We start from the raw sequence: 25,444 nt of genomic DNA on the forward strand, positions 1-25,444 counted from the left end.
CTCCCATACTACACTGGTGTCCTTTTCTCTCTCTCAGTGGTGGGTAAAGACTGGGGGACTATGCCACCTCCTGCCAGCCTGAGAAAGTTCAATGTTCTCTCAGACCCAGGCCTCCAGAGTCCCTAGAAAGGCCTCACTTTCTTCCCCAAAGACCAGGGAGCCTTACCATCCCCAAGGACATTCTTTCCGTCCAGGGTAAAGTTCTGCAGCTGGGTACCATTCTGGTCAGCCGCAGGAATTCCTCATAGATGGCAACTCTGTCCAGTCTCTGTGCCAAGGCGGCAAGGTACACAGGGAGTCCACTCCAGTGTGGTTACTGTGGGGGACAGACATGGAAGGACACAAAGGATGATCAAGGGTGTCTGGAATTCTACCCTGATTCTAGATTCCCTGCTTCTGGGTCCTGTCCAAGAGAACTTTCTGCAATAATGTCAACATTTGTCTGCATTACTAAATACACTCATTATTAGCCCCATGTTGTTATCGAGCACTTAAAATGTGGCTAGTGTGTGTGAGCGAGGAACTGAATTTCTCATGTAATTTCATTTCAAGTAATTAATTTATAAATAAATAACTACAGGGAGAACATTTTTCAAACTTTGGAGTAAGGACTTCTGCAAATGCATAAAAACAATGATAACACTGGTAAAAATGGTCGAAATCATCTTTTCAGAAGTCTAGAAATTAATCAAAGGCTTGTAAGAATCTGAGGAGGGTTTAGTGAAGACACACGGTGGAATCTTGATAAACGGAGCAAACTTTGTGGCACTATAACTTTCACTATTCCCATCTTGCTCTCACAATATCCTCCATAACTTTGAAAATCATCAGTCACAGAACCATGGTAGCTGAGACAACCAGCAGCCCAGCAGCCATAATGGGTCTGGAGCTCTGAAAAGACCCATCCCCACCGAACTGTCACTAGCTGACCTACTTGGCAGCTCCCCAAAAAAGCCCCATGTTCAGGGCTTGTCGTTACTTGAGTCAGAGCTTGCCCAGGGTGGAAAGTCTGTCCCCAAGTCACTTGCTAAAAACAATAAGCACTAATTGTTTTCTATTGTAGTTGCCTGAGGGAGTGATACCAGGAGAGGCAGGCAAGAGGTGAGCCAACAACTTAAAAGAAAAATTGGGGGAATGAGATGTCCACAGGGGGCTTTGAAAAGCTCCAGTGTATTTGTGGGCCTCTAGAAGGCCACAAGGGCTCAGGAATGTGGCACGCCCAGGACAGACTTGAGAACGGCTGAATCTCTAGTTGGAGGGGTGGCTTAATATCTGAAAACTTGATTATGTAATACAGCATATTAATAGAATAAGGGGCAAAACCACGTAATCTCGACCATATATATAGAAAAGAATTTCACAAAATGCAACGCCCTTCATGCCTAAAAAAGAAAACACTCAACAAATTAGGAATAGAAAGAAACTTTCTCAACCTATAAATAGCATCGATGAAAAACCCACGGCTAACACCATATTCAACGGTGAAAGACTGAAAATTTCCCCCTAAGACCAGGGACAAGACAATGATGTCTTCCCTCATCTCATATGTTAATCACAGGTACTAGAGGTTCTGATGAGGGCAATTAGGCAAGAAAAAGGAATAAAAGAAACCCAGATTGGAAGGGAAGAGGTAAAACTATTTGTTTTGCAGAGGAGAATATTGTATACAGAAAAAACTAAAAAATACACCCGCCCCCCCCACACAATATGTGAATCGTATCCCAACAGGTGTATAAAAAATTTAAATTGCCCCATGTGGTTAGTGGCTCCACTATTGGAGAGCACAGTTAGACTGATGATATTTGTTCAAAGTCTCCAGAAGAGGAGGAGGAAGAGGATGCTGGAGGTTGGTGGCCCCAAATGTTAATGCTTTTCTCAACCCCCAAAAACCTATGGAAGGAGATGGTAGGATTAGCTGACAGGGATGTGGGGGAGAATGGGCACCATGTCAGTGACTTCCAGATCAAGGACGTGTCACGGGAGCTCAGAGCCATCAGCCACCAGCTAAGCCAATGCTTCCAATCTCCTCAAACTACATCACGTCGGTGACCAGGCAGGAGAGGAATATGTCTCACAGCTGGCTGCCTCTGTAGAGCTTGGTGACCTAGAACAAACGCGAGGGAGAGTGGGTGAGATTGAGGTCTCCTGGGGATGCAGGGGGCCACTGGAGCCAGTGAAAGATCACAGATCTTGGGGCAAGGGAGACCTGACTTCAAATCCTGGCTCTGCCCCTAACTCATTGTGTGATCTTAGGCACAACACTCCCCTTTCTAAGCTTCAGTTTACCCATTTGAGAAATGGGGAAGGCAGCTAGGACATCACCTCTGGAAACGGAGAGAACCCAGACACGCAGGGAAAGTGGAGGATTGAAACAATCATGTAACAGACGTAAGTCAGGCGGAGGAATGAGGGTGCCCTCAGGGCAAGGAGAGACGGGAGAGGGGAGACCCCACCTGGTCCTGGGTGTCCCTCAGCAGGGCGGTGTACTCCGAGGATGTGGGCTCTGGGTTGCTGAGGTTCCAGCTGATGATGTGGAAATGTAGCTGGTGCTCTCTCTGGATGGATAAACTCCAGGGTGCAGAGCCTGGAACCACCGAGAGGAAGAGCAGACAGGTGGAGACTCTCCGCTCCCAGCACAGAGGCATGGTGGCCCACGGGGTCAGGATGGTAGGTGCAGACGGCGTCCACACTGCTGGCTTCCCCATCCTTTCCAGGCCTGGGGAGAGAGGGACGTGGGGACTCTAGAGAGAGATCCTGAAACCTCTGGGGTGGGGGCCAGAACAGGAAGGAGGAAATGGGAGGACGGGGGGAGACAGAGAGGGGTGGTGACAAAAGTGGTCATTAGGGGCAAATGCTCAGGGGAGGGTCTCGCCTGAGGGAGACCAGTCTGCAACTCAAGGAGAAGAGGCCCAGGCTGCTCTTCTTGAACAAGGATCCAGCTGGGGAGGAAGGAGGAGGAGGAGGAGCAGGAGGGACAGGGAGTGGGGGAGGGGCTGGGTGGGATTAACCCACCAGGAGCTGCTGGGACCAGGGTCTCCCCAGGCTCTGCAGGACCCTCTCAGTGGAGTTGAACGTGGCTGAGCCGTTGCTCCTGTCTGATGAATACCGGAGGGTGGAGATGGGGAAGGTGACTGTGAGGATCTTCAGGTTGTGTCCCAAAGCTGCAAGACAAGAGGGAGAGCGATGGCCATCACTGAGAGCTGGCCTGAGACCACACCAGAGTCCTGCACTCATTATCATCTGTCGTCTTCTCTCCCAGTGGCACCACCACCCACCCGTGTGGTCACCCAAGTCAGAACCAGCACATCTGCTCAGCTCCTCCTCCCTCCCAGTAACACCAATTCCAGTTGCGCACTGGTCCTCACATACACTCCCTCTCTCCATCCCTGTCCCAGCTCAGGTCTCAACTTCCTTCACCTGGACCAACACCCCAGCAGGCTCACTGGATGCTCTGTCTAAAGGATGTTCTACATGGACTACTAGAAGAATCTTTCTGAAATGAATACCTCACTAGGGCCACCACTGCTCTAGTACCACCCATGGCTCCCTATGGCCTTCAGTGTTTAGTTCAACCTTCTTGACCCGGCACTCAAGGCTCTACTCAATCTGGCTCCTGCTGACCTTTCAGTCTCATTTTATCCATCTACTGCAGGTTAAACGTTTTGCTTCACACAACCCAAATTCATTTCAATTCTCCCCATAGGGCATGTTGTTTCTGGCCGGAGCCTTTGATCACGGAATCCTCTCTGCCAGGAAAACCCTTCATCCTCTAGTTGCCAGGGTCCCTCCTACTTATTCTTAAAGACTCCATTCTGGTGAAACTTTCTCTAGCAAGCTCTTCCCCTCCAAATTATGCCAGGCGCCTCTCCCCGAAACATCCCACATTGTACTATAATGGTGTGTTAATTTCACAAGATTAGGGGCTCTCTGAGGGCTGGCCTTAGACTGAATCGTCGGTATAATCTTTGTGATCAGCATGATTGCCCTAAAACCAAAATTTCACACCCTGGCTTCCCAGCTCCTGGATCACAACTGGCTGGTGGAGGAGTGGGGCCAGAGAGCTTCTCTTGGGAAGGAAAAGGGGCCCACAGATACCTGTGGTGGCTTCTGGGGGCACAGGTGATGATGAAGTATGCAGGGACGTGGTGTCTGGCTCAGGAGCTGTGGCGAGGGCTGTCATCAGGGAGGGCCAGAGTGGGAGGAGCCCCCAGGCTCACCCGGGCTCCAGCAGTGGCTGTCCCAGGACCACCATTCACAGGTGAAGCATAAATGAGAGTGAGGGGAGGGGTGACTGTGTGAGTAGAGGGATGAGCAAGCCTGGATGAGAGGAGCCCAAGAGAGAGAGATATGTGAACAAGAGAGACTGAACTCGGAGGAGAGACAGATGGACGGGCAGAAAACTGGACAGACGGATGGGATACGTGGAAAAGGAGGACCAAGGGCGGGGCTTCAGGAGAATTAAAGTGAAAACCACGTGGCGTCAGAATGTGGTGGAGAACATGTCTGTGTCTAAGGCTTTCTCACACTGGGCTGGGACTCTCCACCAGAACCCGGGAGGGAGAGAAGGGATGAATTAGGGCCCTTCCAGGTGCTTCCCTCACCAAGGGCAGCGGGTGAAGGAGAACAAGTGCTCCCCAACCCCAAATGTGGACGGGACCCAAGAGATCAGGACCAGGAATACTCACTGGTGGTAGCTGGGGCCACGGCTCCATAGGTGTAATCTGTGGAGAGAAGGTGAGAGGAGCTGAGCAAGAGTTGGGGTGAACATAAAGGATTAAGGGAGAGGGAGGATGTAGGGAGCTTTGTGGGAAAAGCAGAGGGGAAAGCAGAGGGGAAGAGGGGAGTGGTGTTCAGGGGGGAGGCAACGAGATGGAAGGTGGCTGGACCCAGTGATCACACAGTGATGAGAAGACTGATCCCAGACCAGGAGCATAGAGAGATGGATCATAGCTCACTTTAGAGCAACGGAGGCCACACAGAACTCTGACTGGGAGAGAGAGTGTGGCTGTAGCACAGCCCCTCACCACTGACGTAGAGGCTGTCCCTGTCCAGGGTGAGGGAGCCCAGGTGGGTGACGCCCTGGGTCTCATGGCGCGGCTCCCAGTAGAGTCACTCTCTGTCCAGCCCGGGACCTGCGGGGGTCAGAGTGGAAGGTGCAGATGATGTCCAACCCAGTGGCTGCCCCACCCTTCTCAAGCCTGGGGGAGGGAGAACCTGGGGACATGGAATACTGAGCAGGGGTCCTTCTGGGTGTGGAAAGTGAGAGAGGGGAAGGGAGGAGGCTGAGGGAGAGGCTGAAGGGGCTGCTCTGATGTCTGGAGAGGCTCTCCTCGGTGTCTCCCATGTGAGACAACCCCCTCACAAGTAAGGCCTGACTTCCTTTAGGATGTGGAGGCGGGCCTGTGAGTGACAAAGAGGGGTGAACACACAGACCTGGGTGAAGGGGCGCCTGCAGGTCTGCACGGACAGCAGCGAGGAGAACAGTCACTGCCCTGTGCCATCTGACACATGCAGGCAAGAAAGTACCGTTACCTTCTCTCAGTTCTACACTCCAAGGTCTTTTCTTTCTACTTCTTTCCTGCTCCACAGCCATCACCCAGGCCTAGGGAACAATCACCTTATTCCTCATCTTATTCCCAGCACCTCCCATCTCGCCTCTTAAGTCTACATTCTTAACCATGAAGTCCATCTGAACCCACGTGCTTAGACCAAACGCTAATCACATCCTCCTTCTACTCGCATCTCTCCAAAGTCTTCCCACTGGTCTTAGAACAGAGTCCCAAGTCACCCCTGATCTGGCCCTGCCTGTCCCCGCTCGCCGGTGTGGCTCACACCCCTCCCCCTGTGTTGACTCAGCTCAGCCATCCCTCTTCTCAGTTCATGGACACACCAGGCTCTCTGCTTCAGGGGTGTCCTCATGCGGGTCCCTCTGTCTGAAACGCTCTCTTGAACACACTCCCACACCCTCACTCCAGTCTAACCCTCCAACTAGCTAAATCCAGTCCCATCTCTAGCTCTCAAGCTAAATATCAGTCCTTCTCAGGAGGGCTTCCATGTCCCCTCAGGTTGAGTCACCTTGTGCCAAACTCCCACATCACTCTCATCATTAACTGTCTAAAATCCAAATTCCCAAATACAATATAAATTCCACGGAGGTGGGACAAGGTCTCTCTGGTTCTCCAGGTCCCCATGCATGTGGCCCAGGGCCTGGCTCATCAGATGAGGAACCATCCCGGTTTGTCTAGGACTGCCCTGGTTTGAACACTAAACGTCCTGTGTCCTGGAAAACCCCTCTGTCCTGAGTAAACAAGGATGGTGGGTCACCATAAATTATAAACTGAAAGACTATCTATTGCATGACAAGCACACATTCCCCTCAAGAACATCACAGGAAAGCTAGAATGAAAAAGGCACACACACATACACACACAATTAGTAGAGGCCAACAACTAAATACAAAATTACTTAACAAGATTCTCTGCAACGTGAATCACCAGACCATTATTTCAGAAAAGTTTCAAGAAACAAAGTTAATTCCCTTTAGAAGGCAAGGTGGTGAGGACAGTCTTTTTAGAGACTACTGCCCTGCCCTGCAATCTACAGTGTTGCTTAGTACTCCTCCAAATGATTTGAAATGTCATAAAGAAAAAAATGCTCAAAATAAATCTGGCTACTGGCAAATTCAATGTTAAATTTGTTATTAATACAAACAAGTTCCAATCATCTTTTTCCCTGAATGCTCCTATATTTCAAATTTTTGTAGAGGATTTATAGGACTTTAGAAGTCAAGTTGAATGGGTCTAAGGAATGTTGCTGAGTATCCCTGCTAATATTTAATGGGATGTCTTCTAATACTACATACACACGCAAAACATTTCTGTATTTATATTATATATAAATCCTGACTTTTGAGTATTATGCAATGCAAGTAAATCTATATTTTCTACTCTAATACACATTTGCAGTTATTTACACTTGTTTTATGTGTTCTTATTTGCATATAACTGTACTCACTGAAATATTTACCACACAGAACCACACACAGCTTACCATCTTTCACTTGAATATAATTCATCAAACATCAATAATTTTTCTCAAGATACCCTCACTCTCAGTGGCCATGTGGTGACAACCTGAGCCCAGGAAAGCCCACTAGCAGGTCTTCTGCACAGCGGAGGCTGCCGGAACCTGTTGGTACGAGGTCCACAGGGTACTCACCTGGTCACACAGAAATCCATGGATCAGCGAGGACAGGTGGACTCTGAGCCTGCTTTCACCTCAAACTTGAGCTCCACGGATGCTTTTCGTGTCTGAGGGGGGAAAAAAAAGCGCAAACAAGCTTTTGAGGCCTTTTATAGGGTGTTGGATGGAAAGGCCACCCCATTCACTTTTCTTTTTTGTATTTGCTGATTTAACTGTAACTGTTGGCTGAGACTGGATTTTCCCGATTCCTATCCAGCCACCTGCTCCCCAAGATGGGAGGAAGCAGCTTTGTGCTGTGTGCACTTGTGTCGCTCAACTCTCTTGGCTGGACAGAGACTTTTTGGTGACTCTGGACCCTTTAAACAAGCTTGTCATTTAGGGACCCTTTAAGTGGCTCGCTGACTGGTAAACAATTCCCACACTTCATTCAGGGCTGGGGAGATTTTCAGGCCCTGGAGCAGGTTTCCCAACCTCCGCACCATTGACATCTGGGGCCGGATGATTCTCTGTCGGGCTGTCCTGGGCCCTGGAGGACGCTGAGCAGCATCCCTGCCTCCCCCTCTAGATGCCAGGAGCGCCCCCATTAGTAACAACCCAAACACCGCCTCCAGACGCGGATAAGCCCCCTGGGGACAAAATCACACGGAGGACGGTGACGGGGACTCTGAGGAGGGGCCGGCGGCGCCCGGAGCCGGGAGGAACAGCAGCCTCGGGCGCCCTGAGCGAACAGCCCGGGGAAACGGGGCTCCAGGGGGACGGAGGGACGCCGGGCCGTGACGGGCTGCCCGCGCCCAGGCCCTCCCTGACCGCGACCGAGCCGGACCGCCCGCCGCCATCGCGCCGCCCTTCGGCCGAAGGTCCACGGGAATGCGGTCCGCGCCGAGAAGACTGGACACACCGCGCAGACCGCCCGCTCCATCCACGGCGCCGCCCGCGCTTCCGCTTCCGGTCTCGGGCGGGCGTTCGGGGAGGACGGAAGTTCGGGGAGGACAGACGTTTGGGGGCTCCGGGTTGAGGCGGCGGGGGGAGGGGGGGCGGGGCGGGGCCGCGCCCCCCAGCCTCGGGGGAGGTGTCTAGTTTCTAGAGTTAATGAGAGCCCGGTCCGCGGGCTGGGTCAGCACCAGGGACAGGGACCAGGTCTAGGGGCGGGGCTGTGGGTGGAAACCAGTTCTAGAGGCGGGGCTGTGGGCGGGGACAAGGGTGCGGGCGGGGCAAGGGGCGGGGACCAGGCTGTGGGCGGAGCCAGGCCCGAGCGTTGTGGGCGGAGACCAGTTCCAGGGGCGGGAAGAGGCGGGGGTGGGGCTGGAATAAGTCAGGCCGACTTCACAGTGGGAGGAAATCAGCTCCAGGGGCGGGGCTGGAGGCGGGGCTTTCCGTGGACCCCTAGACTGTACAGGTAGCTGGATGTTGAATAGCTTTTCTTCATTCCTTTCCCCACCTTTACACAGCCTCATAGAATGATGTGCCCATATTGAGAATTATAAATTTTTTGTGCGTGTTTGCTGTTCTTAATTTCATTAAAACATTGGATCATATATTCACATTTCTCTACAACTTACTGTCCCAAGCCAGTAGATAAGGATATAACGCTATTTTAATTTTAATTTAAAAATCTGGGGGGAGGGAGGCCACTACGTCATAGATACATGTATAGGAAAACTTCAAAGAGTGGTGCAAAGTCAGTAAAATATTCTCACTCTACCACTGTCTCCCAGTCCTTTGCACAGAGATAAACATCCTTTTCTCCTCTATCCTTCCAGACATACTGTGTATATGTGGGCCTGTGTATATGTTCAAGCCCAAGAGGGAGGTCCCCAAGCAAAACCTGCAGACCATGAATTGTCTCATGCGCCAGAAGTTACTGAAAAGAGATTTAAATTTCTGGTGGAAGGAGATGAACTAGTGATGAATCCATAGGAAGACAAGAAAGAAATAAGGGAATTTTACCATTTAAAAGGTCAAAGGAAAAAGTGAGAAAGAAAATGTGTTCATAATATCTGATGTAGCACATCTCTGGAAAAGATTCAGTATGCTATAAAATGGTAAACACTTATGTCATAAAACAGTAGACATTGAATTTTGATTTATCCTAATTCATTAAATAGTTATATTGGGCAAGGGGAATTATGTTTTTAATGTATGTAAGAACTCTTCATGCTGATTTTTTCAGAGAAGAAAGAAACTATAAATAGTCAAAAGATGAAAATGAAAAAGTGTATGAGTAGCTAATATAGAAATACAGATTTTCAACCAGAAAATTAAAAAAGTTGTTTTTGGAACCAGAGTCAAGAGTGGGGAAGGTAGATTTCATTATAAGGCTTGAAGTATTATTTGAGAGATGTGCGTATAGACACACACACACGCACAAACGGGAGCCTGAATTTGCATTCCAAAGGGATCATCGAACTCTACAAATAATTTGTAAAAAGGATTCACTTTACAACAGTAGAACATATTTTGAAAACTACAGACTTCAAGCATAAAAAAAGCTCTCATCATCCCGGTAGAAAATGAATGGGGCATCACTTTCCAACCGACATGGTGATAAGCATTTTACATACATTACTCTTGAGTATTTTCACAGCAACCCATAGGAAGATGGTATTATCTATCTCCATTTTGCAGATGAGGAAATTGATGACAGCATATTGCTAAAATTTTCATATAATTTCTCAATAGATGTTGTTTTATGTTAAAATTGTTTATTGAATTTTCTTTTCATTAATAAAACAATATATGCCATTCTTACAAATAAGCAAAGAGTGTGTAAAAACAATTTAGCAAAACGACAGTTTTCTTTTGATATAATTAAATATAACAATCACTTTATTATTTTTCTGCTCTCTGCCTCACATCTAGGAATATACTTCCTATCCTAAAGGCTTACTAGAAAACTCTACTAAAAATCAAGTATCAGGGAATACCCATATTATGCAAGGTTCCTGAATACATGCAAAAAAAGCCATTATAACAAGTTTTTGTACAAAAATCTTCGATCATTCATGAACTGATAACGCAAATCATGATTAGGCAAGGTATTTCTGTAGAATGACAAATATTTAAACTTTAGACATTTAGAAAGTAGTTCATTACAGTAACTAATGTGTAGAAGGAGAATTTTTTCAAACTCACTAAGTGCCAGGAAAACGTTTGACAAAATGCACTGCAATATTATTCACAATAGCCAAGAGATGGAAACTACCTAATTGTGCATCTGTGGGTGAAAGGATGAAGAAAATCTGGGGCATCTGTACAATGGAATATTATTCAGCCTTAAAAAGGAAAGAAATCCTGTATTCAGAATTGCTTGCCCGGATCATTTCAGTAGTCATGTGCTTTCTTGCTTAGTCCCATCTGGTCCATTCGCCAACCAGAAACCAGGGTGATCCTTTTACAATGTAAGTGCCACAACCTCTAATGGATCCCTAAAAGAGACTTTGGAGGTAGGCTGCCTGGGTACCAGCTGTGTGACCTTGGACGTTTATATAACCTCTAATGTTCCTCATCCATACAATAGGGGTTACTAGTATTGTCTCCATAGCATTGTTGTGAGGATTAAATGAGTGAATACATGTCAGATGCCTAGAATGTGCCTGGCACATGGTAAGGCAACATGAAAAATTTCACTGTAATTATAACCAAATTAAATATTGTGATGGCCTATTAATTAAGTTGAACCATATGAAATTTCTAATATTCACCCATTTTGACCCATTATTATGGTTGAATAAATGATAAAACTCAGTCTAGGCAGATTGTGTAGAGTCAAAAATGATTGGATAAATGAAAATATTATTAGAAAAAATAAGCTGAAGAAGATGGCTTTGCAATTTACAAAGCAGTTTCTCATACTTTGTTTCATCTAATCTCTATAGAATGCTTTTCAGGGTATTATTACCACTGACTCTGAAGGAGTTACTGACTTGCCCCAAATCACACCACATTACGTAAAACAATTAGAGTGGACACATCATTTCGAGTATAAATCCAATATGGTATTTTGTTTTCCCTTCATAATATCATCCGTCATCTCAAGAAAGTGATGAAATAATGCTGATTCATAGGAACTTAGTCTTAAAGAGACATACTCTCAGATGATAAACGCTACGTCTTTGAAACAGGGGTGTTGTGAGAAGAAACTTGGGACCCATGCTTTCTGGGTTTTCAAGTCCATGCTTAGAGTTCTGGGAAACAGTCAAAGAAAGGAAAGGGTGAAAAATAGTCCAGAATGAAAAAAGTTTGACGTATATGTAACTTTATTGATCACCTGAAGATTCTCTTTTTATTTATGGTCTGTGTCAACCTACTAGAATGTAAATACTATTAGGATAGATCACTGCTATCTTGCAGCAAGTGGTAGGCGCTGAGTAAATATTTATTAAAGGAATGAAAGTGGCCTTGAATACATCTGCTCTTGACTCACCAGAGAACAGCCCCATACTAGGCAAATGGCATCATTAGTAAAATTTTAAAAATCATATCCTTATTAACTCGTAACCATGGATTCAAGGCTCCCATTTATTTCATACTTTCGAAGTACAGAAGAATTCTGGTGTATTTGGGAATGGTTCCACAGCCTTGCTGTAACATAAAGCAAGACTTTGTGGCTCATTGATTGCTGGTTCCAGCAGGGCCCATCTCTATACTTACCTCTAAATAATTAACTATAGATTTGTTATCCCAGTGAACAGCGATTTGGTATGGAACCTGTTTTATCAGTGTCATGCAAAAGTAGACATTTGGTATGTCTTGAAGTGGTGATATGGATAATAATGTTGATGCAGAAGAAGACAACTAAAAATTCTCTCTGATCTTTGTTAAGTGTATCTGGGTGAAGGGTATCTTGGAATCACTGGATTTCAGAACTCAAACAGACTCATCCAACTCTTCATGTTACAGGTGAAGAAAATGAGGTCTAAAGAGGTTGAGAGATTTGACCAGGACTAATTCCTGGGACTAGAGAGAGATCCTCTGATTCTCAGCTGGCCACATTGTCATAGCATCTCCAGCTCCAAACAGCCAAGAGAAGCAAGTCTGTTGACTTCCAGGTAGAAGTGATTCCCTGCACGTTTTTACTTTCTCTCTCTTAGATGCCTGCTCTGCCCTGACAAGGAATTTATCTGGTGTTTACGCTACACTTAAGAAGAGGAAAATGCTCCTGGCAAACATTATTGTGATTCAGTGTGGCACTGGAGAGCACAGTCATGAAAAAATGAGAATCAAAAGAATAAGAGGTAATTAATATTAGAGAAGAAGAGAAAATCTATTATTTGAGTGGGACATAACTTATAAAGTTTACAACTGGTAAGTAAGTTGAGTAATGTGAAAGGAAGCTAGATTCCTATATGAAACATCAAAAATACTGTTATATGAGCCAGAATTAGTTTAAACAAAAAGGAAAAGAAAGGGTGAGTCCACTCTCTCCTCCTGACCTGGGACGCCCATTGTTCCCTGCCCTTGGACATTAGAGGTGCTGGTTCTCAGGCCTTCAGACTTCAGCTGAGTTATACCACCAGCTTTTCTGGTTCTCCAGCTTGCAGATGGCAGATTGTGGGACTTCTCTGCCTCCATAACCTCGTGAACCAATTCCTGTAATACATCTCCACATCTCTATGTTTATAGATATTCTATTTCTGTTTCTCTAGACAACCGTGACTAATACACGTGGATGACAAAGTCCATAGTAGGTGCACAGAGAGGAACTTTCCCAAAGCAAAGGAGGCTCCCCCACCCCACAGGAGAAAGCAACTCATCCCATCCTGGCAGCATGCATCAGCACATGCACGCGCGCACACACACACACACACACACACACACAAACACAGCTAGCCTTGAAAATGTACTCAAGCTCAAACTCTCTCTCTCTGCCCTATTGTTTATCACAGTGGTTATTTCCACATGGTATGTTATAAATCCTTTGTAGTTTATTATGTCTTTCCTCGAGTTAAGACTAGGTCAAACAGGGGCGGTGAGTCTGTTTAGCTTTTTTGTAGATCACAGGTTTTACACCAGAGTTTTGCATGTAGTAGGTGCTCTATAAACAGAACGACCAAATAGTTTTCTCTCCAAACTGCAACATATTGAGGAATGAAAAGGGTAGTATTAATAATTATGATAGGACAACAGGAAAAATATCTGCTGAAGACAGAAATTGAGGATTTAAAAGGTAAGGTGAACTGATCAGTTTTACATTTTAAACAGATCACTGTAACTAGAATCTCGTTGGCTGAGTACAGGGAGAGAGGATTTGGAAATCTTAAGCTGTAATTGCCAATTTATTGCAGTATACCAAAAAAACTTGATATCTTTGCATAAATGTAGTTAAGTGGATGGGTTTAAAATATTTCAGGAAGTGAACTTTAGTATTTGAATTAGATAGGTAGGTAGGAAGTTAGGTAGGTAGGTAGGTAGATAGATAGATAGACAGATATAATATATGAGCCCTTTTTGTGTGCCAAGCCATATGAGAACACTGTTGAGGGAAACATCTAGAAAATCTACATTAGTCATGTCTATAAGGAGTATCCCATTTAGTGAGAACTGAATATTGAAAGAAAGAGATGATGCACATATAAGTAAAGTAGAAAAAAATATCAACAAAGAGGAAAAATGGAGTTTTGTAATTTAGGTTGCTAGAGCAGGAGAGTTCACTGTGTGGGAATGGTATTTTGTGTCATTTCTGAAAGGTGATTAGAAATAATTCAAAAGTGAAGAATCTGTAGGAGGATTCAGGAGGGTGGATGGATGGTTCATTGATATGAATGTGGGGTGGCAGAGTGTCCAGAATGACACTCAGGGACAGACAGGATACTAGCACAAACAAGTGAATTTGGGAACACTGAGAGAGAAGTGAATTATTTGGGAAAGTTTTTTTTCAATTTGGAACCTGGACACTGTGAGTCGAGTCATCACTGATGGGCTGAGTGGGCAGGTAGATATTTGGGTCTGGGGGGCAGAGTCAGATCTGTGCTGATTCTTTGAACATTTTTAGCTCATTAGTGGTATTTGAAGCCAGGGAAATGGATATGATTGCCTAGTAGGAGGGTGCAGGTGGACAGCAGATGTCAGAGCAGGGCTGACATCTGGGAAGCATCAGGCATTGTAGGTTGGTTATAAAGAGAAGCCAAGAAGTGACTCAGGAAGTTTGGAGCAGGAGAAGGACAGTGTAGCACTGGTGGATCCCAAGGACAAATGAGCTTTCAAAGGAACTTGGAGGCCACAAAGTCACATGCTACTGCAGGACATGTCAGACAAATAATGAAAAGGCCACATTGGAATAGTAAGAGCCATGACCTGTGAGCTTAGCAAGAGAAGCATCCACAGAATGGGGACATGGGATCGGTTGCCAGTGTGGAAACAGAGGCATTGGGATGTAAGTGAACTTTTCACAATGAGTCCCTGGCAGGAGGAGGAGAGGGAGGACATCGAGGGTGAGGGGCATTAGGAACAATGGATGAGGGATTGGTTTGTAGATGGTAGAGATTTGTGCATATTTGAAACATGAGGCATGATCCCAGTAGGGAGGTGATTGAAAGTACTGCGAATATTGAAAGCATAAGGTCATTGAAATGGAAAGATGAGATGAAAATCAGAATGGTTTTAGCTAAGAAAGAAATATATCTGTATAAAACAACAGAAATGGTGTGATAAATGAATTGCTTATGAGGAAAATTTCTAGATCTGATGACTAGAGTGTGAAATAGTTCTTGGGTGGTGGTTAACAATTTGTCTGTGAGATATGAAGTAGGTCAAGAGAAAATAGTTTTATGGAACTCAAGAAATGGAAAGAAATTAACAGAGCATTCAGGAAGCATTAGAGAATGCATGGAGGCCCATTGGTTGCTGTTGATTCTCTGTTGGGGCCCCCAGGCTCCTCGTGTGCTCTCTCTTCAGCGATGATCCTCAGTGCAGGTGTCAACATGGCATGGCAGGTATTTGGAATCATCCAAAGTCAGAGGCTTGCAGGGCAGATATGATGAGAGTAAAGAATTAGGGAGCGTTGTCAGTGGGTTATTGAAATGATGGACCACAGAATCCAAGATTAATATGGAGGAGTAGGAAGAGAGAAGGAAGAGAGCCTTGTTAAGATACTCTAACTGGAGTAATCTATTTTCTTAAAGAATGGTTGTATACAGTAGAGTTCTTTGTGTAAAAACTAGAAATGTGTAAATTTGTGGTGGGAATGTGGTGTTTCTGAGTTACTGATTTGCAAGCAGGAGAATTTTGGTTGAAAACAGGCTCTGGGTGTGGAAGTGAGTATCTAAGGGTGGAAGAGTGCGTGATTTCATTAGAGATGGGACACTCAAAGGAGTTATGGAGTCCTTGGATCTCTGTGTCCCAATAACGTAGGTTACAGGGTACCAGCATGTGTGTAGTTGTCAATGATAGAGAAGGGAAGAGAATAACATCCTTAAGCAAGACGGAGGAGGCAAGTTGTTCTGGATTTGCACTGATAGTGACACATCAGCTTGATAGTGTCCCAGAATCCCGTTCTCAATGTGTGATGCCTATATCAGCAGCATCAACATCAGCTGGGAACGTCTTAGAAATGAAAATTCTCCATTGCCTCCTCAGACCTAATTGGGTTGAGTTCCAGCAATCTGAGTTATAAAAACTCTACAATGATTGTAATGGACAGTATGATTTGAGACACATTTCTCCAGGGAGAGAAAGAGGGTGCAATATCCAAATGAGCTGCAAACATTCTCCATGGATGGTAGTCTTCATCCTCCTCTTTGTTCAAATTTTGCATTTTATTCTGTTTTTAAAGAGAAAGCTCAAAAAATATGTCCTAACTTCATAGTAGAAACAATGAGACCATGAAACTCAAACCAAGTAGAAAACTGAAGTTCTATACAGTCTGAAGGCTGAGCAGTTGTATATTCCAGAGGTCAGTTACTAGAATCACTTCCCATCCTGGCAGTGAGGTCATGTGCAGTCAATGGGAGGAGACCTTGGAGAATCCCCAGCAAGTCTGTGGATACAGGAGACTGCAGGGACTCCAGGTCTGCAGCAGTGAAGGAGAACTCTGAAGTCCTTTGGATTCACAAATACCTTAAAAACAGTTGCACTGGGGGGTCCAGGTGAATCCCTGGGCTGTGGCTGGAGCTGAGGGGTCTGCACACCAGCCCTGAGCCCACCCCTGGCCAGTGTCCATATTGGGCAGAGATGAGTCCTGGTTTGGGTCTGGGTCTCTCATAGCCCCTCTGCAGGCAACGAGCATCTTTTGGAGATATCAGGAGACAGACACAGAAAGTGAAGAAAAGCATGGGAGGGAGTGACTGTGGCCTCGAGGACAGACGAGATTGCCCGGGAGGCAGAGAGAGCAAGGAGCCAAGAAAGGCATCCTGAAAACACAGTGAGGAAAGCAACATCGGTACTGAAGAAAAAGAGAGTGATGTGGTTGAGAAATTCCCCATGAGACAGGCTTGACTCTCACAGCATCTCTTTGTAACGTCCATCGTGATCTTTACCTTTCATGATAACATCAATTTTTATTTACCATGATTTTTCTTCCTTTTTATATTAAAATTGATAGGATAATTGATGCTGAGGAATTAGTGTTTTGAACTTATATCTGTTTTTTCATTGAGTGTTAACTCAATGAAGAGATGATACCTACTTGAATGAGATTTATCTTTTAATATATATTAAATCTGATTCCATAAATTATTCTGATTTTGCATGTAATTTTTTTTTTTTTTTAGCTGATGGAGATTCACCCTGAGCTAACATTTGTTGCCAATCTTCCTCTACTTTGTATGTGGGTCACCGCCACAGCATGGCTGCTGAGTGTTGTAGGTCCACACCTGTGAACAGAACGTGGGCTGCCAAAGCAGAGCTTGCCAAACTTAACCACTAGGCCAGGGGCCAGCACTATGATTTTGCATCTAATTTTAACATAAAATCCATCAATCTTTCTCTTCTTTGTCACATGTTAATTCAGACATAGGTCATTTCTGTATCATGAATTAAGTATCTCTTGTTTGTTACCTGGCAAACCTGTGTAGCTTTGATTTTGGAATCTTAAAAATGAGCATACCCCCTGGAGGCGTTATTTTCCACGGAGAGAACCTTGGCAGCAGGCTCATTGCCTTCCTTCCCACACTAGATCCAGAGTCGTGGAAATGTGTTCACCTTGCACACAGCACAGAGCACATAGGAATTACTCCACAAACATGTGGTAAGTGAACAGTTGGTGGCATCATCAGGTCATTCACAGAACGAGACTGAGAGAGAGCTTCCTTAGGTCAGGAAGGAGAAGCATTCCTTTATATTTTCAATCAATGTTTTAATTTGTAACATTGTAACGTGAACACCGAGTATACTATTTGTATCAAAATTGTGTTCTGAAAGTTTTCAAAAATCTCTAAATCTCAGAGTAGAGAAAACTCAACCTCTGTGAACCTGTCACTTGCTTCAAAAATTGTCAACTCGGATACCATCTGGCTTCGTTTACCCTCACACCAACCCCACTAGAGTTAACCAGCTGAGATGGCTGAGAGCACATCATTTCAGCTGTAAATATTTTCAGTTTCTCTTACAGATGAGGGATTTTTTGAACACAAACACCATAATGTTATCACACACAAAAATAAAAGTGTCATTCCTATAATCAACTATCTGGTCAGTATCCAAAGTCCCCCAGTTTTCTCAAGGTGATTTCCTGGTTTTGCATTTTATTTGAGTCAGGATCTTTAAAAAACCCTTTCTTTGCAATTGGTTGATGTGTTTCTGAAGTGGCTTTTACTCTCTTACTAGTTCATGCATCTTGATGTTTGGGTGGGATATGCCTGTGTGTGTTTACATGTCTACACCGAGGTGTGAATTCTTTCTTTCCTGGATGGCAGTGCCCTGGCAGGAAGGGCCTGGGCTGTGGGAACCAGGATTTCTACTCTGCATCTGGCTGAACTGAAAAGGCCTTCCTGGGTGACACTTGCAGCCTTCAGAAAGGAGAGGGAAGAAGTACCAAGGAATTCAAGACAATGGCCCTTGTCTTACAGGGTGTTTCCAGGGCATGATGTTCAAAATGCTGGGTGGTAACCCTTTAGGTCCTAGTCGTAGGGTGGGTTCTCGGGATGAGCTCAGAGTAGTGTCTGTTTACCACTCATGTGGGAAGCGTTTCAGTATTTTAATTGGTAAGTTTGTGTCTGTTGTGTCTGTGTTGTCTAAGATGGGTTGCATTCCCCTGCTGGACCCACTCCTATACCTGCCGCTCTCGTGCCTCATCTTTAAAAACTCCCAACAGGCAAGTTTCACAGCCCCGTAACACACATCCACATAACCACAGCACAGATTGGGGAAAAGAACATAGTCATCCCAGGGGCTACGTGCTCTATGCGCTCAGGCCCAGCTGCCCCTTTGGGACAAGTCAGTAACAACACGACTGAGTGTGTAAACTAGTGATTGTCTGAGACCATGGACCTCAGAACACCAGGGTCCCAGATGTCACCCTAGGCAGCAATGGACAGTGTGGGTCATTCAGTGGCCAGGATTAAGGTCTATTATCTTGGCAAACCAGAGCTCACCCTTGATCCATCAGGCCCAGCCAGGGAGGAATGGCCACGATGTACCTGACAGAGAGGCTGGGGCCTTCTAGGGAATTTCTGCCCAAAAAGAATCATATAAGGAAGTGCGGGGATGCTGGAAATCCTAGTTCACAGGGAGTGGTGAGGTTTATGGAAGAAAGTCCTGTTGTAGGTTTAAAAGCTGCATCATGAATCTTTTCCTCTGGATATGAAACAAGTGGGAAAAGGACTTCCATGGCATGGGCCAGGATCCCAGGAGGATTCCAGTCTAGGCGAAGGGTGAACAGGGAGCCCTAGAGGCGTCCTGATGGGGATGTCCTGTCGGCCCTTAGTCCATCAGCACATGGTCTTCCTCTGGCCTTGTGTTTTCCACATGCAAACTTTTATCTTTTTACATTTTTTCCTCATTTAGTGTTGATTCAAATCCAGAGACTGATTAGAAAACGGTAACTTCCAATATTTGGTCAAAAGAAACCTCAATGGGAGGAGCAGAAAACATTCCTTCTTCCTGGAAAACTGTAGAAAGACAGCCGCTGTCCTGGGGAAGGACATGGTCCTGGCAAGTGGTATTTGAAAGACACCCACATTTCAGTGGTTGTTGCTCTGCCTGGGAAAGTCCCTCCAACCTCTACATCCAGGGAGATCTGAGGGGCTGTCTCTGCTCCTGGCCCAGGTGAACCACACTGAAATGCACCTGTCCTCTGAGGAAGGGGGACTTGAGAGTGTCATTCAGTAGCCAGGGAGGGGACTGGCCGTCCTCCCTTCTCCCACATACCATAAGCTCTGACCATACATGAGTTCTTAATTCAAGGCGGAATGGGAGATTCTGTGTCTCATTTACATGAGCATGAGAAGTGAAAGAACCACACCACAACACCCAGGCTGTGACAGAAACAGAACTTACTGCAACATTCAAATCTGATATTTACTCTTAAACATATACTAATGCTCCTCCTCAATGGATAAACAGTCCCTGGGGTGGAGATGTCAGGGATTTGGAGGGGGGTCGTGCCCTCCATCTGGGGCTTTAGGGGAAACCAGGGAAAGTCTTCAGATGTCCTCCTTTACTTGGGGTGGGGGGGAAGAGCTGACCCGGTGCACCCCGAGGGTCCCAGTGGCCCTGCTGCTCAGGAGGAGCTGCACTTGTGGTCTCCAGAGGGTTATGGCTCATCGCCAAGGGCACGGTGGCTGAAGAGAAGAAACAGACTATTTTGGGGTGCCTCCCTGAGATTCACGGCACACCTCCCTCCCCCCCTTCACTCTTATCCAAACCCTGTGCCGAGTGCTCAGTCCATCAACAGCACCCCGTTTGTCCCTGATGGGGGAGGCATCATTTAGCATCACCCATTTAAGAGGAGGCAACCGAGTCCCAGAGAGAAGAGGGGAGCGGCCTGTCCCAGGCCTGGTCAGCACTGGAGCTGGGATCCAGGCCCATGCTTAGCCCGAAGCTGTACTGAGCCCCTGGATTCAGTCGCTGCTGCTCCTGACACTCACTCGGCCCTGAACTGGAGGATGTCCGGTTCCTCTTTCTCCTGAAGAGCCGCATTTTGCTCGCCTTCTGGTGTGCGGGCTCCAGCCGGCAGGAGACCCAGTAGCTACAGGACAGAGTGGAACTGTGAGCTACCAGGAGCCACACCTCAGGTGCCCCTCCCAGAGTCTGCCAGCAGCTGAGTCCTGGTGTCCCATGGGTCACCACGCTACGAGTTCTGAGGCTGATCAGCGAGCCAGGCCACAGGCTCTGGAGCTGGCCATCACAGAGAGTCTGCCCTGCCTTCACCCAACTCCTGTCCCCCTCACCTCTCATGGACACTGATGGGCTCCATGGCCTGGAACCAGGCCCCAAATCGCTCATCGGGCTCCAGGTCATATGCCTTTGCAGCCTGCTGGAGCAGCTGGATCCTCCTAATGACTTTGAGTTTCTGGGAGGAAGGACAGGACGCAGAGAGGGCTTGGGTGGGGAACACTGCCAGGGACTTGTGCGGAATGAGGATCTGGTCTGGGGTCTGTGCTCACTTGGGAACCCTCCTTCCTTCCCTCTCCATTCAGGACTTGCCTGTCCTCACAGTTGGCTTGAATTAGTTCCTCATCCAGGAAGGTCTCCTTGATGCCAGCCCCTCCCGCACCCGCCAACGTGATGGGATGCCCAGCTTTGTGGATCTGACTCTCCCAATAAATGTAAGACCCAAGGGATGAGGCCAGAGAAAGTCTTGCCAGGGGAGGTCTCTGATTTCCACATCCCCACCCTCCCCATAGCTGCTCAAGTCACAACATTTCTGGAAGTTGACCTGACTTCCCTGGAAGGGAGACAGCCAATGACCATCAGAAACAGCCCCCTAAGCCCAGAACCAACCCCCATCCCACCCCTTCTCAGGCTGCAGGAATGTCAGGGCCCAGCAGAGGGCAGACCTTCCACAAAGAGAACTTGACACTGGGCCAGGCTCTGGGCTCCAGGGCAGGAGGGACAGGGGAGCTGAGGCCAGAGACCTTATGTAGCACACCCTCTCTGATGACAGACGGGGAGACTGAGGCCTCAGGGAGGAAGGGACAGCTGGAACACAGAAGTGCTTCCTCACTTGCAGGGGCTGATGGCACTCCCCCAGGGGCAGGGCCCGAGGGGGAGGCTGAATCCATCTCAGACACAGCCTCCTGCAGCTCTGCAGGCAGGCAGCTATGAGCTTCACCAGCCCAGGTAGACTGGTGGGGGGCTTATGCGGAGCGTCTATTCACGCATTGCTAAGATGGGCCTGACTCCCCAGCTCCCAGGGGTGGCCATGGGGCTCTCATGAGAGGAGGTTTGCCAGGTACTGAGAGCTCAGGTCCCAGTCCAGGGCTCTCGCCACCCAAACATCAGGATCCTGCTCCCTGTCCCCACCTCCAGGCTCACTCACTTCCAGATCATCCGCCATCCCAATGTCCAGCAGCTTCAGGTGATAGAGGAACGTGCCCAGGAAGGGGACGACACCCTGTGAAATAAGGGTGGGAGTGGTGAGATGAGTCCCACCTCTCAGGTGCCCCCATGGACCCTCCCCCAAATCCCTTCACCCCAGCCTCCTGCCCACCACAGACTCCCACAGAGAACAGCCTAGGACCCTCAGCGGCCTCCCCCCAGTTGCCCCCTCCAGGACCACCCAACTTCCCCAGTCACCTCCCAGGGGCGGCTTTTGGCAAATCCCAGGGTATGTGGTCCCTGCTCCTCCCCTCCCTAAACCATCCTGGGCCCAGCCCTTCCAGGCCTCCTCCTGGTCACTTCCAGGGCAGGCATTTCAGGCTCTTGGGCTCCAGGAGCTGGGCTGGAGGAGGAGGGACCACTCTCTTAGGGAAGCCTCCAGCAGTGAGGAGAGTGACCCCTCCTCTGACACCTGGACCCTTCCCCTCAGGCCACCTCACCTGCTGCTGCTGCCTCTCCTGGGCTCCCTGCGGGTCCATCTCATGGGTGGCCCTCACAGATGACACCTCCTGCAGGGTCAAGGACAGGCTCAGGGAGGCCATGTTCCTTTCCCCGTGTCTCCCAGGACCCTGATCTTGGACCCTGGCCATCTGGTGTCTATGGCTGCTCCCATTCCAGGGTGCCCTGATGCTAGATCACTCCCAGCTCCAACACTCCCTCCTCTGTGCCCTCAGGCCTGCCCAGGCCCCTAAGCCTCTCTCCTCACCAGGAAAGTGTGAGGAGGACTCCCCATGCCTCCCAGGGTCCCCTGAGGACTCAGTGTCATCTGACTGTCACCAGTGCTGTTCCCTCCCCCCTCGAGGAGGAGGAGCACAAAGCTCCTGCACGTTCCTGTCCCCCTTGTACCTCATCCCCCGTGTGAGGCCTCCACCCCAGATCCTCCCCCTCCATTTCCCAGATGAAGAGACCGAGGCCCACAGAGGGGCAGTGAATTGCTAAGGGGCCCACAGAGGAGACCGCTCCCCCTCGCAGCAAGAAGCCCTGGCCCCCGGCCTTCACTCCGCCTCCAGACACACCTCGGACCTATGTCCTGTCCTCTGGACTCTCGGGGTGTGTTGAGGCCCTCAGTCAACCTGAGCCATGGATGGAGAGGCACAAGGTGTCTCGGGGTCCCATGCAAGTGGCTTCTGTGTTTTCCAGCCCCCTGGGATTCTCTGAGACCAGGCTGGACCTGAGGCCATGCCAAGGCCTCAGCTCCCTAGGATCCCCTCAGGATGGTCCCTGCACAGAACTCCTCCTTTATTCACTCAAGAAGGGGACCCCCTTGCGCCACATCTGAGTGACAGTGTAGGGGTTGACCACGGCACTGTGTAATGGTGACATTTGCATCGTTTTTCACTTAGAAACTTCTAATGTCCCTTCTCCTTTCTCAGCTCTCATGTTTGAAGTCTGTGGTCTGAGCCTTTGCACAATCCTTAGGCCCCTCCTGCCAGGGCCTCGATGGAGGCCATTAAGAATCTGTCAGGAAGGTCCATTAAGAATCTGTAGGTTCCCCGATAATTCTCATTGCCATCTGGGGCGTATCCTTGTCGACAACGCCCCGGGGGAGACTCACTGGTTTGTCAGCAGTGACCACTATCAGGCTAGAGTGCACAGTCCCAGAGAGCACACAGTTCTGTCCCAGATCCACCATTTGGCCCAAGGCTGTGCAGCCCCTGTGTCCACAAGGCCTGTGTGACCTCACAGTGCCCATCCCTGGGGCAGGCAGGGTGCCCTTCCTTGCGAGGTGCAGTGAAGACAGAAGGAGCAGCAGGGGCCTGGCTTCCTGAGGACAGACTGGGCTGCTTTAGGAAGAAAGGAACCCCCACCCACTCCATCCACCCGCCAGCCTGGAGGATGATGAGGGCCAGCTGATGGGTCCGCATGGAAGCCAGACACCTGCTCATTCTGCCAGCTCTTCACCTCTTGGAACAGTCCAGGCGACACCACTGTATCCCGTGACCAAGGCCTCCTGCCCCAAACAGTCCCCACCTGCCCCTGCAGCTCACACCCCCCGCTTCCTGTCCAGCTGGACAAGACAGACCGTTATTTCTCGGGGAACCTTAAGTGAAAAACTTACCAAAGCACATCCTGCCTGGTCCCTCCCCACCTCACCTCCCGTCCTTCCAGATCTCCAGCCTCCACTCACCTCCTTGAGAAGCTTCCTGCTCTCCCGGTGGCATGTTTGGAAGATCTTTTTAACTGTTTGCCAGTTCTTCCTGAGGAGGGAAAAACGAAAGAAACACTGTGGAGTGGTTTGAGGGTAAATCCCTTTTGTTTGAAAACCCAGAAGATCCAGACAGCCTGGATGAGCATTTTCACTGTGTCGTCTGAGCCCTGAGGTGTCTGGGACTGGGGAGGGGCTCTCCTATTGTCACCTGGGGCCTCCATTCTCTTATTTTCTCAGCAGATGTGTTTTAAACAGTCTTAATTTCACGTGGACAGAGAGTTCTGTTGCTGCAAACACTTGAAAATCTTCAATTTGGTCCAAGCCATGATCTGTCACTTAGGGAAACTGATTCCTGAGGCAGAACCACTGGCCTAAGTTTTCAGAAAGACTTGAAGCCTGCCAACCAGGTCAGACCCTATCCCCAGGGTTTGCTGTCTCCCAGGAGGTCCCAACTGACTGAAGGGCAATGCCAGCCCTGTGGGGGGTGTCTGGTCCACCCAGGTGGTGCTCGCATGGAGAGAGGCCTACCCACCTGGACACCTGTCTCCACGTGTCTTTTAAACATTGAATGGAGGGGCCCTCCAGAGCCCAGAAGATCGTATGGAGAGAGGAAAGGTTCCTCAGGCCGTGGCATTCCTGGGGAAGGGAAGAGAATGAGCTGTGAGGGGGAGCTGGAGCCCTGCTTCCTCTGGCTTCTGTCCCCTCATTGACGTCTCCTGTCCTTGATGAGACAGCGGCTCAGGGAACCCGGAAAAGGCACAGCTGGAACCTGATGAGGAATACTTCCAGGGAGGAGGATTTTAGCTCAAGCCAAGAAAGGAGCCCAGGAAGGGGTGAGCTTCCTACCACTGGGACCAGGAGTCAGGTCATCGAGGCCTGGCAGGAGGGGCCTAAGGTTTGTGCAAAGGCTCAGACCACGGACTTCAAACGTGAGAGCTGAGAAAGGAGAAGGGGCAGTTCCCCTGACTCCAGAGAGGGGCTCCCAGGGCCTCCCACATCTTACCTTGGCCACCTGGATCCAGAGCTCCACCACCCTGGCCCTGTCCTGGGCCGTCATGCTCGGGTCCCCAATGCAGGTGGTGATGATACATTCGACCACTCTGTTAAAGTGGGTCATGGTGGCATGGATGGTCGGTGCCAGGTGCTCAATGCCCCTGTTGTCACCCTGGGACCAGATGGAGTCCAGGAATTCGTGGGGCCTCACTGTCTTGAAGAGCTCCTGGGGAGGACAGGGAGTGTCACCCAGCCCTGCCACAGCCCAGCTCAGCATCTGCAGCCCCCAGTCCCAGGCTGGGTCAGTGGTGAGAGCTGGAGCTCAGGAAGCTGAGAATGCGGCCTGAGGCTTGTGGGAGTCCCTGGGTGTTGCCTGTGTCCCCTGAGGGCACCCAGCACAGGATGACCCAGGAACCCATACTGTGGCGCAGGGAAGTGGCATTTGCTTGCCGCCCAGTCTCACTTCCTCCAAGCACCAGAACTCGGCTCCTGCTTGACCATCTCTAGGGGCATCTTCCTCCCATTCTGACCATCCTGGGGTCTGACTCCTCTTTCAGATGCACATTCCCCCAAGGCAGCAACAACCAGGGGCTTTGTTTGTCTGCCTTGTAGTCATGTACAATG

General features: G+C 48.5%; 2 protein-coding genes and 2 long non-coding RNA genes across 16 annotated transcripts in view; 1 reads left to right on the forward strand and 3 right to left on the reverse strand.

Annotated features, from left to right (window-relative positions):
- LOC147911339 (uncharacterized) overlaps positions 1–7,663 on the reverse strand; it is a 35,359-nt gene extending 27,696 nt beyond the window's left edge. For 3 of the 12 annotated variants that reach the window (XR_015551145.1, XR_015551146.1, XR_015551141.1), the window contains exons 1-7: positions 7,219–7,658; positions 5,025–5,132; positions 4,686–4,721; positions 4,096–4,317; positions 3,013–3,161; positions 2,454–2,716; positions 167–316 (exon numbers count right to left, since the gene is read on the reverse strand). This is a non-coding gene — a long non-coding RNA (uncharacterized LOC147911339). Of the gene's footprint in view, positions 1–166; positions 317–2,453; positions 2,717–3,012; positions 3,162–4,095; positions 4,318–4,685; positions 4,722–5,024; positions 5,133–7,218 lie in introns of all 12 variants that reach the window. The other 9 variants (XR_015551148.1, XR_015551147.1, XR_015551139.1 and 6 more) reach the window with 8 other exon arrangements.
- Positions 7,664–12,296: 4,633 nt separating this feature from the next.
- LOC147911340 (uncharacterized) lies at positions 12,297–17,271 on the forward strand. Of its 2 annotated transcripts, none has more exons than XR_015551235.1 (2): positions 12,297–12,437; positions 16,405–17,271. It is a non-coding gene; the product is annotated as an uncharacterized LOC147911340 (long non-coding RNA). The 2 variants fall into 2 exon arrangements; XR_015551234.1 differs by lacking the exon at positions 12,297–12,437 and adding an exon at positions 13,234–13,369.
- Positions 17,272–19,638: 2,367 nt separating this feature from the next.
- Positions 19,639–25,444, reverse strand: part of LOC147911341 (ral guanine nucleotide dissociation stimulator-like) — a 235,968-nt gene continuing 230,162 nt past the window's right edge. Inside the window, exon 11 of the mRNA XM_087428015.1 lies at positions 19,639–19,919. Coding sequence (XP_087284141.1) covers positions 19,892–19,919 — 28 coding nt within the window. The 3' untranslated portion in view covers positions 19,639–19,891. The remainder of the gene's footprint in view (positions 19,920–25,444) is intronic.
- LOC147911342 (ral guanine nucleotide dissociation stimulator-like) lies at positions 19,919–25,215 on the reverse strand. Its single transcript, XM_087428176.1, has 7 exons — positions 24,831–25,215; positions 24,360–24,463; positions 23,807–23,876; positions 22,119–22,187; positions 21,620–21,694; positions 20,529–20,650; positions 19,919–20,326 (listed from the first exon to the last, which is right to left on the reverse strand). Exons 1-7 carry the CDS (start codon positions 25,095–25,097, stop codon positions 20,080–20,082), a joined length of 954 nt encoding a protein of 317 aa, XP_087284302.1. The 5' UTR covers positions 25,098–25,215; the 3' UTR covers positions 19,919–20,079.

This window comes from Ceratotherium simum, unplaced genomic scaffold (genome assembly GCF_057802395.1).
Source record: "Ceratotherium simum simum isolate JZ-2026a unplaced genomic scaffold, ASM5780239v1 HiC_scaffold_43, whole genome shotgun sequence".
In the NCBI taxonomy this organism is placed as follows: domain Eukaryota; kingdom Metazoa; phylum Chordata; class Mammalia; order Perissodactyla; family Rhinocerotidae; genus Ceratotherium; species Ceratotherium simum.